Source organism: Sycon ciliatum, chromosome 12 (genome assembly GCF_964019385.1).
Source record: "Sycon ciliatum chromosome 12, ocSycCili1.1, whole genome shotgun sequence".
Classification (NCBI taxonomy): domain Eukaryota; kingdom Metazoa; phylum Porifera; class Calcarea; order Leucosolenida; family Sycettidae; genus Sycon; species Sycon ciliatum.
Genome location: NC_088654.1, coordinates 10,162,870 through 10,179,111, shown reverse-complemented (window position 1 = coordinate 10,179,111; position 16,242 = coordinate 10,162,870). Strand labels below are relative to the sequence as shown.

The following is a 16,242-nucleotide window of genomic DNA, read 5'->3' as shown; positions in this document are numbered from 1 at the left end:
TCTGTCGTTAAAATAGAAACCGTTATACAGAATTCGATACAGTCATATACTGTTCTATTGAGCGTTGAGAATGAGTGAGAATCGTTACCTTTGGTACACGTAAACTAGTCAATATTGGGAAATCGTTCTATATGCGCCTCATTACAGTAATGGCTTTCGCAGTATGGAAAATATGGTACATGTACATGTAAGGAGGGGGGGGGGGGGAGGGGGAGGAGGAAGGGGGGGGGGGGGGAGGAGGGAGGGGGGGGGGAGGGGGGGTCCCAGTATACTAGATCTAGCACACAGCTACCGTAAGACTAGCATAATTATTGCAACGTCATAATCAGCTGGTCATTATACACTCAGCGATCTTCTGATTCTTCTACAGAGGTGACGTGTGACCACCATTTATCCTGTAAAAGTAGAAATAGCAATGGTCTCAGGGAATGGTCCCTGTGACCATTGCTATTTCTACTTTTACATTGTTCTGTACTTTTACATGATAACGGGTGATCACACGGTGCACGAACACCTCAATACAATTCACCCACAGTACAGCCGGGCGCCGAAGAACGGAGCGCTGAAGAACGAACAGCCTAGAGGCTCACCAAGCACTGCATGCCAATGTATTAGGGGTGAAAGTTGGCACTGAGATCCCGAGTTCGAGTACTCTGATTTTCTCCGATCGAATATTCGAGTATTCGAGTATTCTTCATCTCCTAAAAATTGCACACCAAGGGCCTTAAAATCACATGATACAACCCTGATTGAACCGAGTGGCAGTCATTTTTCTCGGGTATAGTGGTTGGTGGGTCATTTGGGCTCTCTCTACTCGTGAACAAATGTTCACCACACCGTCTGCACATCAATATCTGCCGACTGCTGCTCTGAAACCGCAGATTTCTGTGGTAAATGCATGTACCATGTATGAACGAGTACTCTGATTTATTCCGAGTACGATTATTTTTGAAAAAACCGAGCGAGTACTCGAGTATTCGGTATAATTGTTTCACCCCTACAATGTATACACGGTAACTCGCGTGCATAGACCGTAAAACATGAAGATAGGAGCGCTCTAGGCTAGGAGGCTGACCCCACAGTTCATCGGCGACCAACGGTACTATCAGGGAAATACTTCTGAAGTTGCCGTATCCATTCGGCATAAGCGAAGCCATTCAGTCATTCAGCATAAGCGAAGCTGTGGACGCAGGAATACATATAGTAGTAGCTTACACCACAGTGAAGCCAGTCTAAGACGACCACTCAAGGGACCTTAAAAACATGATCTCTGTTACCAGGTGTTCTCCGTATCCAGGGTTATTTGACTGGAAATAGCATCCCCTGGTCCTGGTTTCAAAGGTCTTCTAGGACAGGTGGTTGCCTTATCCGAGTGGTCTCCTTGACAGGTTTTACTGAACTAATGATAATAAGAACAATAATAGCTACCGTACCTTGAGTGCTTGAGACGAGGCGGCGATGCGCACCCAACTTGGGACTGCTCGGCTCGGTGGCTGCCCTGGCACCCTGGCGCAGGTCCGTGCGTACCGGCTGCGGTTCGCTGTGCCAGGGCAGCTGCTGGAGACTGCGGGAAACGAGGTCGTCGCCCGGGGACTCCACGGCGGTTGTGCCGGGACGGATGTTCTGCGCTCCGTATCGCACGTCGTTGCGCGCCACCAGGTGGAACGTCACCTCGTTCGTTTCCGTCTCCAGCGAGCGGCTCAGCACGAGCGGATTCTCCCGATCGTCGACCAGGCGCTGTTCGTTGCTACGCACGCCATGGCTCAGGATGTTGGCGTGTTTCGGTTCGATGCGCACCAGCAGAGTGAACTCCTCGGGCTTGCACACGTGGCTCAGATTATACTTCTCCAGTGCATTCTGAACAATGGATGCTAGGCTGTCCTCCACCGAGCACAGAATGCTCTTGTATGGGATTGTCGGAGAGATAAGATCACCAAACACCTGCAGCAGACCAAGGAGCAATCAGACATAAACGCACGCACACACACACAAATGCGCAAGAATTCACACGCACACACAAACGCACATGATCAATACGCAGGCAGTGGAATGCACCATAAAAAAAAACAGTAAAAGTAAATTATCGTGTCCGTTCCTGAAGGGAACTCACGACGGCCGCTAACACCTGGTAAACCCTAGCGGCAGATGCAGCGGCTATTACGGTGGGGGTGAGCGGATACGACTCACAACCACTGGCACAAGAACCGAGAAACTCCATTAGCTGCATCCATGTATCCCTTGTTCCTGGCCACAAGTTCCCAGTTGACTGTGGGTAGCAGCATGGCTGGAAAAACCGCTCCCAGGCAGGACTTGAACCAGGTACCTCTTGTATATCAATCATGGTCTTTGACAAACCCACTGTGCCTGCCTGCCTGGAACACACTATAACATCCCAGTACTGTAGAACGGGTAATTTTAGCGACGTAAAAACCCTAGCGAATTTAGCGATCGACTCATTTTCGCTAAGGTTTCAAGTCGCTAATCCGTTGAGACATTAGTAGTGCACTGGTGATCCGTGAGTAAAATCGCTGCAAATCGCTAAAATAAAACGTCGCTAACCGGTTGACAATGGGAAAACGCTAAAATTAATAGTCGCTAAAATTACACGTTCTACAGTATTGCCACCCTTGGTTTCAGCGCTGAACCAAGCATGTAATGAACACACTCGCTCACGGGCATTTGTGGACAGAGAGCAGAAAGTGCGGCAACTCACCTTCAATGTGCCCCCACTATCTGGACTGCCATCCTTGCCCTGATACTGTTGCAGTTTCTGCACCAGCTTCTGTTGCCGTCGGCGACGCATCACCGCCTCCGGGTTGCTAAGGCTACGCGTGAACGTCGAGCTGACCATATCCGTATCCGAGGAAGAGTCGCCACCGCCACCACCGACAGCGCCCCCGGCTGCTGCGTGACCACTGTCACTGGAGTCGGATCCGCGCCTCCCATCCGGCGACGGATTGGACGCCGACGGTGTAGAGTGTTTTGCCCTGGGATTCGAACAAAAACAAAACAAAAGAAGTAAAATATCGCGTCCGTTCCTGATGGAAATCGCGACGGCTGGTAACACCGGATAGAGCTTTTCCCAAAGCAACGCAGAGAGGAAGCTCTGTCGCAAATATGCTTGTAGATAAACATCGGGGCGGCCAGAGACGATCCTATTTCTTCACTGTGTACCACAAGCCACTCCACACTGCTTCAAAGCAGCAATCCGAATGCATATGATTATCTACGCGCTGAAACGTAATTCAAAAATGGACAAGTGCACACATAGGAAGGCACGAGACTGTTTGGACAACACCACTGCCACGAAAAACAATTGGCATCCCCGGTGCATCGCTGCTGGGTCTCGACCCGTGCAGCAAACAAAGTCATAGTACGAGCAGTGTGCACACCTCCTAGCACTCACTTGCGTGACTGCTGTCGATTCTTGAAGTTGAGGCGAGACAGGCTGCTGCTGCGCTTGCTTGACTGCATGGAGGCCGCCGCGGCTCCCGTGGACCCAGCTGCCGGCGGCGCACCTCGGCGTTCCTTGCTTCGGCCGCGCTGATTGCCGCTCGACATCTTGCGTGAGATTCTCTTGAAGATGCCGCCCTCTTTCTGTCCGCTCTCGGCAGCACTGGCGGCGGAGGCAGGCAGGCCGGCATAGCCGGGACGGTTGCGTTGACGTAAGTAGAACCGGCCCTCCAAGTCATCCTTGTGCCACTTGAGCTGCACCAGCAGGGGAATCTCGGCATCGTCCAGGGGTCTCTCGTCTGCACAAACACCGACATACACGCACGCACACACACAAATATAAACACACACACACACACACACACACACACGCACACACACACACGCATACGCGTGTAGGCACAAACACACACGCAGATACGGACGCAGACACGCAAATGCAGGCATACACACACACACACACACACACACACACACACACACACACACACAAACGCACAAGCAGACAAACACATGCTCACACAGATACATGGATAAGAGACAGAGGAGAAAAGAGATTAATAATTTTATCACTAGGTCTGGGCAATTCAAACCACAGCAACGTTACACAATGTCACGCAATGAGCTTCCCCAGTGAGCAACGCCAAGTAAAGTAGAAAGAAATTTCTCGTGACAAGTTCTCCTCAATTGGGATGTGAAGTTATCCTATTCCATTCCCTGGGGTGCAAATAATTGATGGACCTACGTTTTGGTTGTGGCGAACAATGATAAAAAAATGTGCTACCCTCACTTCACAAGTTGGAATGGGACAAAGGTTCGACTTTTGTTAGAGGTTTGGCATGTCAATTTTAGACTTAGGAGCAAAACAATGCACTCCATGCAGTTACAGGAAGGCATTCAACACGACATGTGAAAAGTGGGTAAGCCAGATTTCAAGGAGTGTAAGTCAGGATACCCCTCCACAGGCGAACAGCTTTCAGGGGAATCCTTCAAATATAGATAAGCACAAAACCCGTGAGTAGACATACGTAACATGTCGCTTCAGCTGATTCTGTTTATTGCCATTCGAAAACTCGTGAGTAGAGACACTTTTAAAACAACTTTTTGTTCCACCGGATTTTCGTTTGTAACTACAAATTATTACATGTAACTTGAACTGCCATGTTCGTAACATGCAGTATGACCCAGTGGAACAGTGGTTCCGACATGCAGTGACAGAAAAAAGGAGGAATTTAAGGCCAGGGTTGGTATTAATGAGGTATGCCGTACAAGAGTTCACCCGAGACTGATACGAATATGGTCAAACAACGCGACACTTTTCCTCGCAGACAAGAGTGCGATAATACTAAGAATGACACATTAACACAACATTTCTGGTGTCAATTTGCTACTACAGAGTGCAGTGCAGTGTTGTCGAACGGGCTAGACAGTTTCAACAACACTCAAACACTGAAATACTGCACCGATTTATATAATACAGTAAAAGCTGTCACGGCGACCACTCGGATAAGGCGACCACCTGTTCAAGAAGGCCACTGAAACCAGGATCAAGGGACTCTATTTCCAGTCAAATAACCCTGGATAAAGCGACCACCTGGTAACAGAGACCACGTTTTGAAGGTCCCTTGAACGGTCGTCTTAAGACAGGTTTCACTGTAACTCAATCACAGACTGATGAGCTGAGAAGGGAACGATAGAAAATAATAATTATCGTGTACCAGTGAACAAGAGTTACAAGGCCATAGGAACTGCCCATTACGGTGAAACGGCATCTAAAACATATTGAATGGTGCCGTAGAGATTTCGGCCGGATCGTCCATCAGTTTTGGTCGCGCCGGTGGTCGTGGCGTGTACGTACAGTCGTGATACTTCAAAACTTAGTGACAAAGAGGAATACTTAACATTGCCATGGTGTGAACGTATTAGCGACAATACGTTCACAAAGCTGCAGTCAATAATTCATGAAAACTGATTTTTAAAGGAGTCCAAAGCTGTAGTGCGTTTAATCCATTTGCTGAATTCACGAAGACTTCTGTGTTCCTACCATGGGGTGGGGAGGGGGTGGAAGAGTACAGTACTATGCAGGCTATATTGCGATAGTGTATACCGCGGACCCCACCACCACCACCACCACCACCACCACCACCACCACCACTACCACTAACCAAAGTTCCCTTACACCACAACTCAGGTGACCGTCACCCACAACGGGTGGAAGGTGGGGTATTCCGTTGAACACTGTAAACATTACAAGTCCACCCTCGGTGCCCGACCGCAGTAAGAAGATGCAGACCGATTTGTAGATGAAAGTACAAATACAGGACAAGCCAGAAGTAAATCTCAGCAAGGCGTCAGGGAATGAAGCAGGCGCACCACGCACTACGGGAGCACTACGGCTCAAAATTCACTACATTCCTCAAACAAACGACACGATTACATGTACAGTTTTCTTGAAGACAAGAATGCATTAATACTGACAAGTACTCTCTGCTGTACCTAATCCATTGTCCATGTTCATTCGATGTTGCCTGTATTTCACCTGATGATAACGCATGAAAGTATACTAGTGAAAACTTTCAAAATGTTCAAGAGCCTGAAGTGTGTCCTACTTCTCAGTATTATTATGATTACTTGTCACCGGCATAATAAGTCAGAATCGTGATGCCCATGGTCACTATGTAACACATTTCTCAATGGTGCACTAGAATTCAATGCATCTGCTGGCTTCCACCAGTGCCTCCTGAGTCCTGGTGCTGACACAGCCAAGTGTCCTCAATCACTACCTGTCAGGCTAGACCCTCAGGATCATTAGCACCTCATTCAGGTAACTGACAACGCGGAATGTCACGGCTGGGAGCTTCAAGTGAAGCGTGGCCCATGCGTGACACGGCTGAATGAGCTGATAATGACCTGGAATTATTAAATGGTGAGCCAAGCACTCCCCACCCCACTCTGACCAGTTCTGAAGGCATGATTAAAGTCACAGGTCTATGTTTGGCACATACAGTGACACATCTGTAAAATTAATGCCAGAAAATTTGTAGTTTATAGCCAAGATCAAAAATTTAAAAAAAAGCAAATTATCGTGTCCGTTCCCGAAGGGAACTCGCGGTGGCCGCTAACACCCGGTAAACTCTGTTAGCCCTAACGAGACGCTGTACTGTAAAAGCAGAAATTTTCGGTGGTGTAATATTTTCGGTATTCTCCAAAATCGACGGTTCGGTGGAGGGAACGTTAAGACAAACCCGTTTTCCAGGTAAGTGCACTAGTATTAGTACCAAACTTTTCGGTGCGTTTAATTTTAGGTAAAATTGTCCGCACCGAAGTTACCGAAAATGAAACACAACCAAAAATTTCAGCTTTTACAGTACTTTATTCAAAGTCCAATGATTGGTACAGTAAAACCTTGCCAAGGCGACAACTCTGATAATGTGACAACCTGTCCCCAAAGACCGCTGCAACCAGGACCAAAACATGGACTTTTAGTATATCTTAAAGTAAAGGGCGACGGGCACCATCAACAGAACTCAAGCACCAAGAGGACCATACCAGATACCGGTAGAAGTTACCAGACTATTCATAAGATTGCATGTTCTACTGGCTAAATTTGCTATGGTGAGACTTCCGACTTCATTGTTCAGTGGAAATCGCTGCCTATTTTTTCTTTCTAAAAAGTCCACATTTCTCCAGACACTGGAGTTAATATGCAGGTGTTCAAATAGGTGTAAGGGCCCAAAGTTGAAACTCACGCCATAACATGGTCAGTGTCGCAGACATGTGCAACATGCCGGAAACCTGTCCCCTGAGTTGCCTCCTATTGCCACGATGCCCCATCTCATGCTAGGGGCCCGAAGTTGTAACTCACTCCATTGTAAGATGATTATCAGACATGAGCAAAGCGACGAAAACACATCTTCTCTCTCAGTTGCGTCCTACTTCCACAATGTTCCATCTCTGCTGCGGCCCCATGTTCCCGCCTGCCACTTGGCTTAGGCATGAGCTTAGACATGACGCTTGCTTTCAAAACTGCAGAATCCATCGCACTCATAAATCTACCCTAAACAACATTTTACTTTGATAACTCACGCATTAGGCTGCGGAGGTCAGGTTCTGATGGGGCGCAACGACAAAGAAGCAATATCTTAAGCCAACGGGCACGGGTCAATCGCCATATGTACTGTCAAGTGATTCTACCGACGGTTGTAGCTCCAAGCATGGCCCTAGAGGCAAACACCGCTTACACATGCAATCTCCCCTTTCTCACTCCCTGTGAGTGTCTCACAACCCCCGGCGCTCGGGCAGCCATGCTGAGTACTGCACACATGATTGACACAAAACGAGCGGCTTGTTCCTCTTTTCCCGATCTGCCGCTGCTGCTGCTGCTGCGGCGTCAGTGCTTCACCATTGCCTACTGTACAACACGTCACCTTCAGTGCAACTATAATTTGGGTAATTTCAGTAGAGAAACCAGGCACCTAAGCTTAGATTACTAGTACAGTCAACTTGGCTAATAACGACTGCAGATGTAACGACAATTCGCGAATAACGACAGGATTTTCATGCCCAGGGCAAAGTCCCATCCAACTGTAACACATAATATTATAATGAGACTTCGGGTATAACGACACTTCGCGAATAAGGACACTGTTCTGATGCCCTGCCGAGTGTCGTTATACGCAAAGTTGACTGTACACTTAAGGTTACTACAGCATGCACTGTATGTGAAGGGAATGCTGGTCACCTAATTCTACATTATAACTGAAACCTGGCAGGTTCCTGACACCGGAACTTTAATACACCTAACGTGTTATTCAGTACATGTACCTCCGTTGGCGCGCACTTCGACCAGGCAGTACTCCTCGGCTGTCGTCAGCATCTTCATGTCGGGCCGGAACTTCTCGAACAGCGCCTGCACGACCTCCGGACACGCCGCTGTGTTGGCTACACGCACACACTTCGTCACCACCTTGCTGCCGGCCTCTTGGTAGAAGAACCGCATCACGCCGTGGAAGGTCAGGTCCTGCGAAGCACACCACACCACAACACAGGAAATCAGGAACACTACGAAGAGTAGAAAACACATGAGAACGAGTTATGCAGCAACAGTCCACGACTGTAACAAGATGAAAAACAGTCAGTTACATTTATTACTGGCTCAGTATCCGAGTTAAAATATGAAGACCATGCAGTGGAAGTACTTGTGGACAACTTGAAACATGAAAGTTGCTTGCGAGGAGTCCCAAGCTTTTCTTTTCTTGAGTTTGATACGATACCCACGACAGTCAACTTCGCTAATAACGACTGCGGATATAAAGACAATTCGCGAATAACGACAGAATTTCCATGCCCAGAGAAAGTCCCATCCAACTGTAATACATAATAATGAGACTTCAGGTATAACGACACTTCGCGAATAAGGACACTTTTTTGACGCCCCGCCGAGTGTCGTTATAAGCGAAGTTGACTGTATATTGTTTTCTTATGTTGGTGTCTCTCACATGGCATTGGTCATCCGGCACGAACTGAGAAGCAGGTGGACAAGAGAACTTTTGCTTTTCCTCTTTTTTTGGAAGCTATCGTCGGTTCCCTACCCGGAGCCCTGCGGTTCAGCTAAGCAGTATCACGACTCACAACTCGCCCAGGGCGCGTAGGGAGACAGCACAAGACCTTGATACACTAGAGCAGGTGCATTTCGATCCCAGACGTGTAAGTTCGGTGAGCACCGTGATTGCTGCAGCTCGCAGCGGGAAGGGGGGGGGATTTCAACATCACACAAATTCATTCAATTTCACCATAATAATTTACTGCCATGACAATACAATGCCAGTGGGACTGTCCTCTGTTGCTTTGCAGGACATCAATCAGCACGTAGAGAACCATTGAATTGTCGTGTTCCCTTAACCTCAACGTCATGTTCTATGGTAGAAGTCACACAGACAGCATGTATGGATCGAATCAGACTTCCGATACGGAGAACATTCCACACCCAGTGAAATTTGTCTAGGCCGACCGCTCTCAGGACCCTCGAAACGCCCTCCCCCCTGTACAGATGGTACCCGTGTAGAGGTGGTCCCCCTGTACAGGTGATCTCTGTGTACAGGTGGTCCCCCTGAAGAGGTGGTCCCCGTGTACAGGTGGTCTCCGTTTACAGGTGATCCCCGTGTAGAAGTGATCCCCGTGTAGAGGTGGTCTCCGTGTAGAGGTGGTCTCTGTGTGCAGGTGGTCCACGTGTACAGGTGGTCTCCGTATACAGGTGGTCCCTGTTTACGGGTTATCTCGTGTACAGGTGGTCGGTCCCCATCTCCAGGGTCATGTAAGCGGAGGTGATACTCCCCAGACCTGGACATTTCTGGTCCTCAAGGAGTGGTCGGCTTGACAGTGCTGCACTGTGTTTCAAACACACATTCGGCGCAGCATGCGTACACAAATACCCAGTGCCGAAAAGGGACCTGGTGATGGGGTTTTCACGTACAATACAAATTCGAGGGAGGGGGGGGGGGGGGGGAGGGGTATGATGGGTAGAACATGTGTACGCATACATAACTTGTCCAGCGCTGGATGATGTACATGTACTGTACATGTAGATGCTGACATTTCCTGAGCGAGCCTATGCACAGTTTTTTTCTGTACTTGCTGATCAACAAGGACAGAGGAATAGCACCCTGCATCATGCCTGGGCCAGAATTATAATGATCTTTCATGAAGTGATGTGTTTCTGCAAGAACAATAGATCACCGGCATCGTGTTGGCATCGTGTTTCGAACAGTGGTGCCATTTCATGACTGACTCCGTTACTGAAGTCACCAACACGACTTTTCATGCGCGAAAACGCATTCATACAAACACAAATAACGTGTTGTGACTTTTACGTGACATAGTAAGTAGTTGGTACCTGTGGATGAAAAGCATTTTTTTTCTTTCAAGCCGCAACTGATCGCAGACTCCTGTATCGTCCAGTGTTTTCGCCCCACAGACGGCCACATACTACACACGTGTGCAGCTGGATAAACAGATGAATGCCAAGGGTAGCAGCGCAACAACAGCCTCTGGCGCTCCACAGAGCCCCTCGACAACTCCAGTCTCCAGGCTGGCATTCCTCTCATGGCGAACAACACACTATCATCCTGAAAAAAGGTTTTGGTACTGAAACGCTCAAGTAATTAGTTATGATTACATTTACGGACACGTGCTTGATTTACACGCGTAAACACACCACCGAAAGCACAGGATGCGTAAGTAAAAAGAAGTTCTCAGCGCTGATTACCGAATACGGACAGGATTGTGATCGCTTTGAGCGGACATGTACTGCGCAATCCCAAGCAAACAGAAAAATAACAGTGCGCCATCAAGCATCACCGGAACGCCACAAGAACAGACACAGAGAGTGCATAAGTATTGTGATCCGTACCTCGTTCGGCTCGCTAATCTCGAACAGATCCAGGCGGCTGGCGTTCCATTGAGCCACCAGTCGTCGCAAGCGCTCCAGTTCCGTCTGCATGTTTTCGGCTCCGGCTTCCGCAGCCCCGGTCTCGGAACTGTCCGTCGCAGGTCCGTCCGTCCCCGCCATGTCGGGTACTTGCACAGGTAGCACAGTCCACGCTCGCACGAACTAAATAGCCAGATCTGACGGAAACGACTCGATGGCGCAGTAAGTCGCTCGTCTGCTGAATGGCAACAAGCAGCTGCGTTCAAAGATCACTGCACTGCGCCTGGCAAACAGGCGATATCTGAAGAGCAAATTCCCAGTCGCTTGAGCTCATAGTCATACAGATCGAACGTCCACTGCAAAACTCGCGCCAAGCTTGCTGGAATCACGCTACGTGTCGACAACTTGCGGTCGCTGGGCCTTCACAAACACTGGTGCTTTGCGCTTGCCAAGCCTCCCCGCAAACCTGCCCAACACGACAGGGCATTTACGATCTTGGTGGTCGATTCCAAGCTTATCTCACTCCACCATCTACCTAAAATTCTCCCTTTGAATCACTGCCACTACACAGTCAGTAGTACTACATCATACATGTACTGTCAAGAGACTACTACAAGTACAATCATAGTACAACAGCAACGCTAGTAGATCTAGTAGTAGATGTACGCTACTCAGCAGACTGATGTCCAGATGATTAATTTGTAGAACGATCGCTGCCACCCTGTTCAAGCTGCAAGAAGAACGGTGATGTCAACACTAACTGTCGTTTCGTGTACTCCATGGGCAGCTAGCTAGCTAGCTGGACAGGCCCACCATTTTTCCAGAAAAAAGAACAGTCGACCTCTACTCGTCGACTGTCGTCAGTGTCGACTCCGCTCGATCTACTCAAACGCGGACTACAAAAGAGGTTTGATCGGGCACACATGAGGCATGTGCGTGAGTCTAGTACTGGATTGTAATCCAAGAGTCCATAACCCAAGACGGCAAGAGTATGTAACTGTGATCTCTTTTCTATGGGCCAACCGCGCGGCGCGCTGCCTTCATTACATCATTCAGCTGCAGTCCGCGCACTGCGGAAAATCAAACACCGCACTTTCCCTCTAGTTTGAAATGAACTTTCGTACGGAACTGGAGTTCACGCGCCAGAATTCAGAGATTGTGTAGGTACTGGAACGAATCGAGCAAAAACGGATGGGCTCGTGCGAGAAATTGAGAGTTTGAATGCATGCTTTCAGAGCGTGATGAAGGCAAGTTACGTAATGAAGGCAGCGCGCCACGCATGCACCCATAATCACAGTTGCATACTCTTGTAGTCTTGGGTTATGGACTCTTGCTATACTACAATGTACCAAGACTCGAGTACATAACCCCCAGGGATTATGACTCTAGTCTGTACTCTTGTCAGTCTTGATACACTACACTACAGTACAGACTCAGTACTACATGTACATGACATGACTGTAGAGTGTAGTAGAGCTAGCAGACTAGCACTAGCAGTCTTTTCCAGGACTGATCAATGACAATGAAATCCGATCTTGTGAATCAAGCCCAGCGCCAGTGCATGGCCCAGTACAGTGTTCAGAGGTCTAGCGCTGCGTAGCTGATCGGATTTCCGCAAGCAGTCTACGAAGCCAAAATTTCGGCCAGCAAAAAAAGGCTGTACGTGCAGCGTAGTCTATCGACCTACTTATGAAGTAGTCCGTAGTGTCTGTACTGTAGTCACTAGTACAGTAGTAGCAGTACTCAGTAGCGCTGGAGAGTGGAGTACCAGATCTGCAGACCCGTAGTACGTACCGGCCTGGCTGACAGACTCGTGTCACTCATATTCAGTCATCAGTGCCGTGTGTGTTGCGTAGTCGATCGAGTCAGCGCGTGCAGTGGGAAAACTGTACGGCCACGCCGCACACTTGATACCTCCTCTATCACTGTCGAGCGGACTGGCACGTGCACGAATCAGACGTCGTTATTGACATCACGATTTACGAAAAGGTGTACAAGGACATGGAAATCCAGTCGCTTGACCGGGGCCGGCGCCCTCAGCGCGTACAGAACAGCGCTTGATCCGATGCGATCAGCGCTAGCGGGCTGCAGCATGTGTGCACTGCTTACCCACGGCTGCATGGCCAGCGCCCTGGGGCCGCTAGACGAGCGACCGGATTTAGATGTCCACGACAGTAGGACAGACGCCATCGTACAATGTACATGTACAAGTAGTAGGAGGCAAATGATTGTCTTGTTTGACGGCAGAATTTTCGGATTTTGTCCCATTATGCCCTGGCATAAAAGGACTTTTGAGACCAGACTGTCCGCATACCCTTACGATGCTGGCTGAAGAATAATGCTCCATGCATCAAGAGGAAATAGCCTGGTGAATGTTATCCCATATATGGACCGCCAAGGGCTAGGCCGCCACGTGCACGCCCTGACAAAGTGACATCATTTTTCACACCCATGCGGCTGCTTCCTCCATCCTTACGTGCAGTAAACATCCGCAACAGGGCATCGCATAATTTTGCGGATAATGCCGGCAGAAAAATTGGCAGAATTCGGTACGTTTTCTGGTGAGTTTCATGCATGTTTGGTATGTGGATAAAGCAATGGAGCAGAATTCGAGGAATTGCCGGCCATAAGGTTTGTATGGTTCTGCCAATTTCACTGCTTTTCCGAGTTTCGAGCAGAATCTGCCACCAGAAAAAGTACCGAATTCTGCCAATTTTTCTGCCGGTATTATCCGCATATGCCTAATCACGCATGTCATGTACAGCTCCAAATCTCGAGCAATCTGGCAGCCATCAACAATCATCGACTGTCCAGAAACGATGTGTTGCAACTTACTAGGTAAACTGCATAAGGTGCTTTACACGCGCTCTCTCTCCTTCTCTTTCTCTCTCCTTGAAGGAAATCAACTAATTGTCGAAGTACAGTAGTTTTAATACTACTTGTAAAAAAGTTTTTTCTTCCACATTTGCCGCGAGGAATCACGCGCGCCATTCTGCTAGGCATGGGCGGGTAATGCTAGCACTATGGCTGGCATTATACATGTAGTCCCATTTTTCCAGGTGGCATAATGCTGGCATTATAACACCATTTCCCATGCAAAATTGGCATTACAAGCATAATTGCCGGTCGACAACGGTGTCATGCATGAAGCTGGATAGGTCCAGTTCTAAAAATCGTGCATCTTAACCCGTCTGGCTTCGTCCGGAGACTTGACATCGCAAATCAACCTTCTCAGTGGATTGTTTCAGACAACATGCTCACTACTGTTGAAGTTTTTTTCTTCTAACACTTTGGCCTTGATCCAAGACGGCCTTCGTAAATCGACATTTCCAACTTTCAAACTGGCATATGGAGTGGTGTGAGCATTATACAAGTGGCATTATATCTTCATATTATGAGCATTGCCTTTTAGCATTATCGCAGCAAATAACTAGCATTACCCGCCCATGCCTACATTCTGCTCTGTTCCTGTGGCAACGACGTCGATCCATAATCACGTCTTGCTAAAGGCTAGCCAAGTACATGTACATGTACAGTGAAAAACACGCAAAACACGCAAAACACGTATTGCGCACCCCGATCGACGTGATCAAGTACGTCAAAAGGCATGTACATGTACATGTACATGTACATGTACATGTACGTTGTAACGTGGTGCTAAAGGTCCCTATTGGTGTTGGTGCTGTATCAGTCATACATTGTACATGTTTCACTTCCCCAGGTTACCACGAATATCGCAACGTTGTTTTGGTGCGTTTTATGTCCCCATGACGACGAGACCTATGGTCGGCTGAGGGCAAAAGTCTCACCATCCCCATGCATGATCCCACTATGCTGCTAGTATGCAATGTTTTGTCTTTGCCTGTGAGCTGTGATCATTGTATTATAATAAAAATAAAAAGTAAAAAGGACCAAGGAACTACAAGTTACACCATAATGTCCACTAACACCACCAGTTACTAAACAATCAGCTCATGCGATAACATTGCACGACACTGACCGACGGTACTGACGTTCTACAACTAACTGGCCAAAAAAATAAAAACCCTCGTCAGAAAAAAGGATGTATGGACCGAAGCCAGAACAACAAAACTATTGACAATTCACACACGAGCAGTAGGCCACTGACAAGTCTAAATCAGTCGGATGCGGATTTTTGGCAACGCCGGAATGGGGAAGTTGCAACAGGTTCTACTGAGCTACTGTTGTCGACACGCCCACGACGCAAAACGGAAAATTATGGAAGGGTGAAGGCGCCGGGGATCAGGGAATACAGAGAAGAGACAGGTGCACGAGGCGGGAATGGATGAAGATGGTGAGAGTGATAGCAGCGAGAATGAGGGAGAGGGTACCCAGGAGCCTACCATTGATCATGCAGTGTCTTGAGTACTCGTAAATCCGCTGTATTCAAGCAGTTGGTGTCCAAAACCCAGAGTTTGCAGTTGTATGATGTGTGGTGTGCTACGCTAGTAGTTTTCGTCTACTCTCCATATTAGAAGCATGTTTATTTGTACTCGTAACTCAGATCAATTCAAACAAAAACAATTCGTCACAGCACTCACACTCTTCACTATCATTTTAAAAATGTGCATGTGCATGTGCATGTACCAACACCCACCTACCCAGTACCATACAACTTTCTCACCTGCACGTCTCCAACGTACGCATGCTTTCACACTGCTCGCTGCTCATGTAATCACGCCTTCAATAGTGCTAGCTTTAGAATATTAGTGTTTCTTGTATTAAACATAGAAGAAGAAAGAACATGGGAACGAGTTATGAAGCAACTATCCAAGACTGTAACAAGATAATAAGCAGTCAGAACGTGCGACAACAGGTCACAAAACTGATAGGTTACTGAGACATTCAACGGCCTGAGACCTAGCGCTAACACATCTCCAGTGCGCAAACCAACAGCCTTCCAACATGGAAGGTTAAAGGTTGAGTAGGACCAAAGAGGGGAAGGTGAGCGGAGCGGAAATGTGTACAAGCTAAGTTCTACGGCAACGACATTCCGCTGCGCTCACCTTCCCCTCTTTGGTCCTACCCAACCTTGAACCTCCCATGTTGGCAGGCTGTTGGTTTGCACCCTGGAGATGTGTTAGAGCAAGGTTTGATTACTGAACTGAAGTATTAGAAAGCCATTATTCTAACGAGGCGCATATATTATAACGATTTCCCAAAATTGACTGGTTTACGTGCTCCAAAGGTAACGTTTCTCACTTATTCTCAACGCTCAATAGGACAGTACATGTATATGTATCGATTTCTGTATAACGATTTCTAACGAATTCTATTATAACGACAGATTTCTCCTCGTTAACTCGTTAGAGTTAGCACTTCGTATATAAGCTGCAACCGGA

The 16,242-nt window shown here is 47.9% G+C and overlaps 1 protein-coding gene across 3 annotated transcripts in view; it reads right to left on the bottom strand.

The window, feature by feature from the left end:
• LOC135828202 (serine/arginine repetitive matrix protein 2-like) overlaps window positions 1-11,727 on the bottom strand; it is a 40,902-nt gene extending 29,175 nt beyond the window's left edge. Inside the window, exons 1-5 of one of the 3 annotated variants that reach the window (XM_065340655.1) lie at window positions 10,862-11,727; window positions 8,278-8,473; window positions 3,407-3,752; window positions 2,714-2,987; window positions 1,434-1,941 (exon numbers count right to left, since the gene is read on the bottom strand). In XM_065340655.1, coding sequence (XP_065196727.1) covers window positions 1,434-1,941; window positions 2,714-2,987; window positions 3,407-3,752; window positions 8,278-8,473; window positions 10,862-11,020 — 1,483 coding nt within the window. In that variant the 5' untranslated portion in view covers window positions 11,021-11,727. The remainder of the gene's footprint in view (window positions 1-1,433; window positions 1,942-2,713; window positions 2,988-3,406; window positions 3,753-8,277; window positions 8,474-10,861) is intronic. The other 2 variants (XM_065340656.1, XM_065340654.1) reach the window with 2 other exon arrangements.
• Between the last annotated feature and the right edge of the window lie 4,515 nt (window positions 11,728-16,242).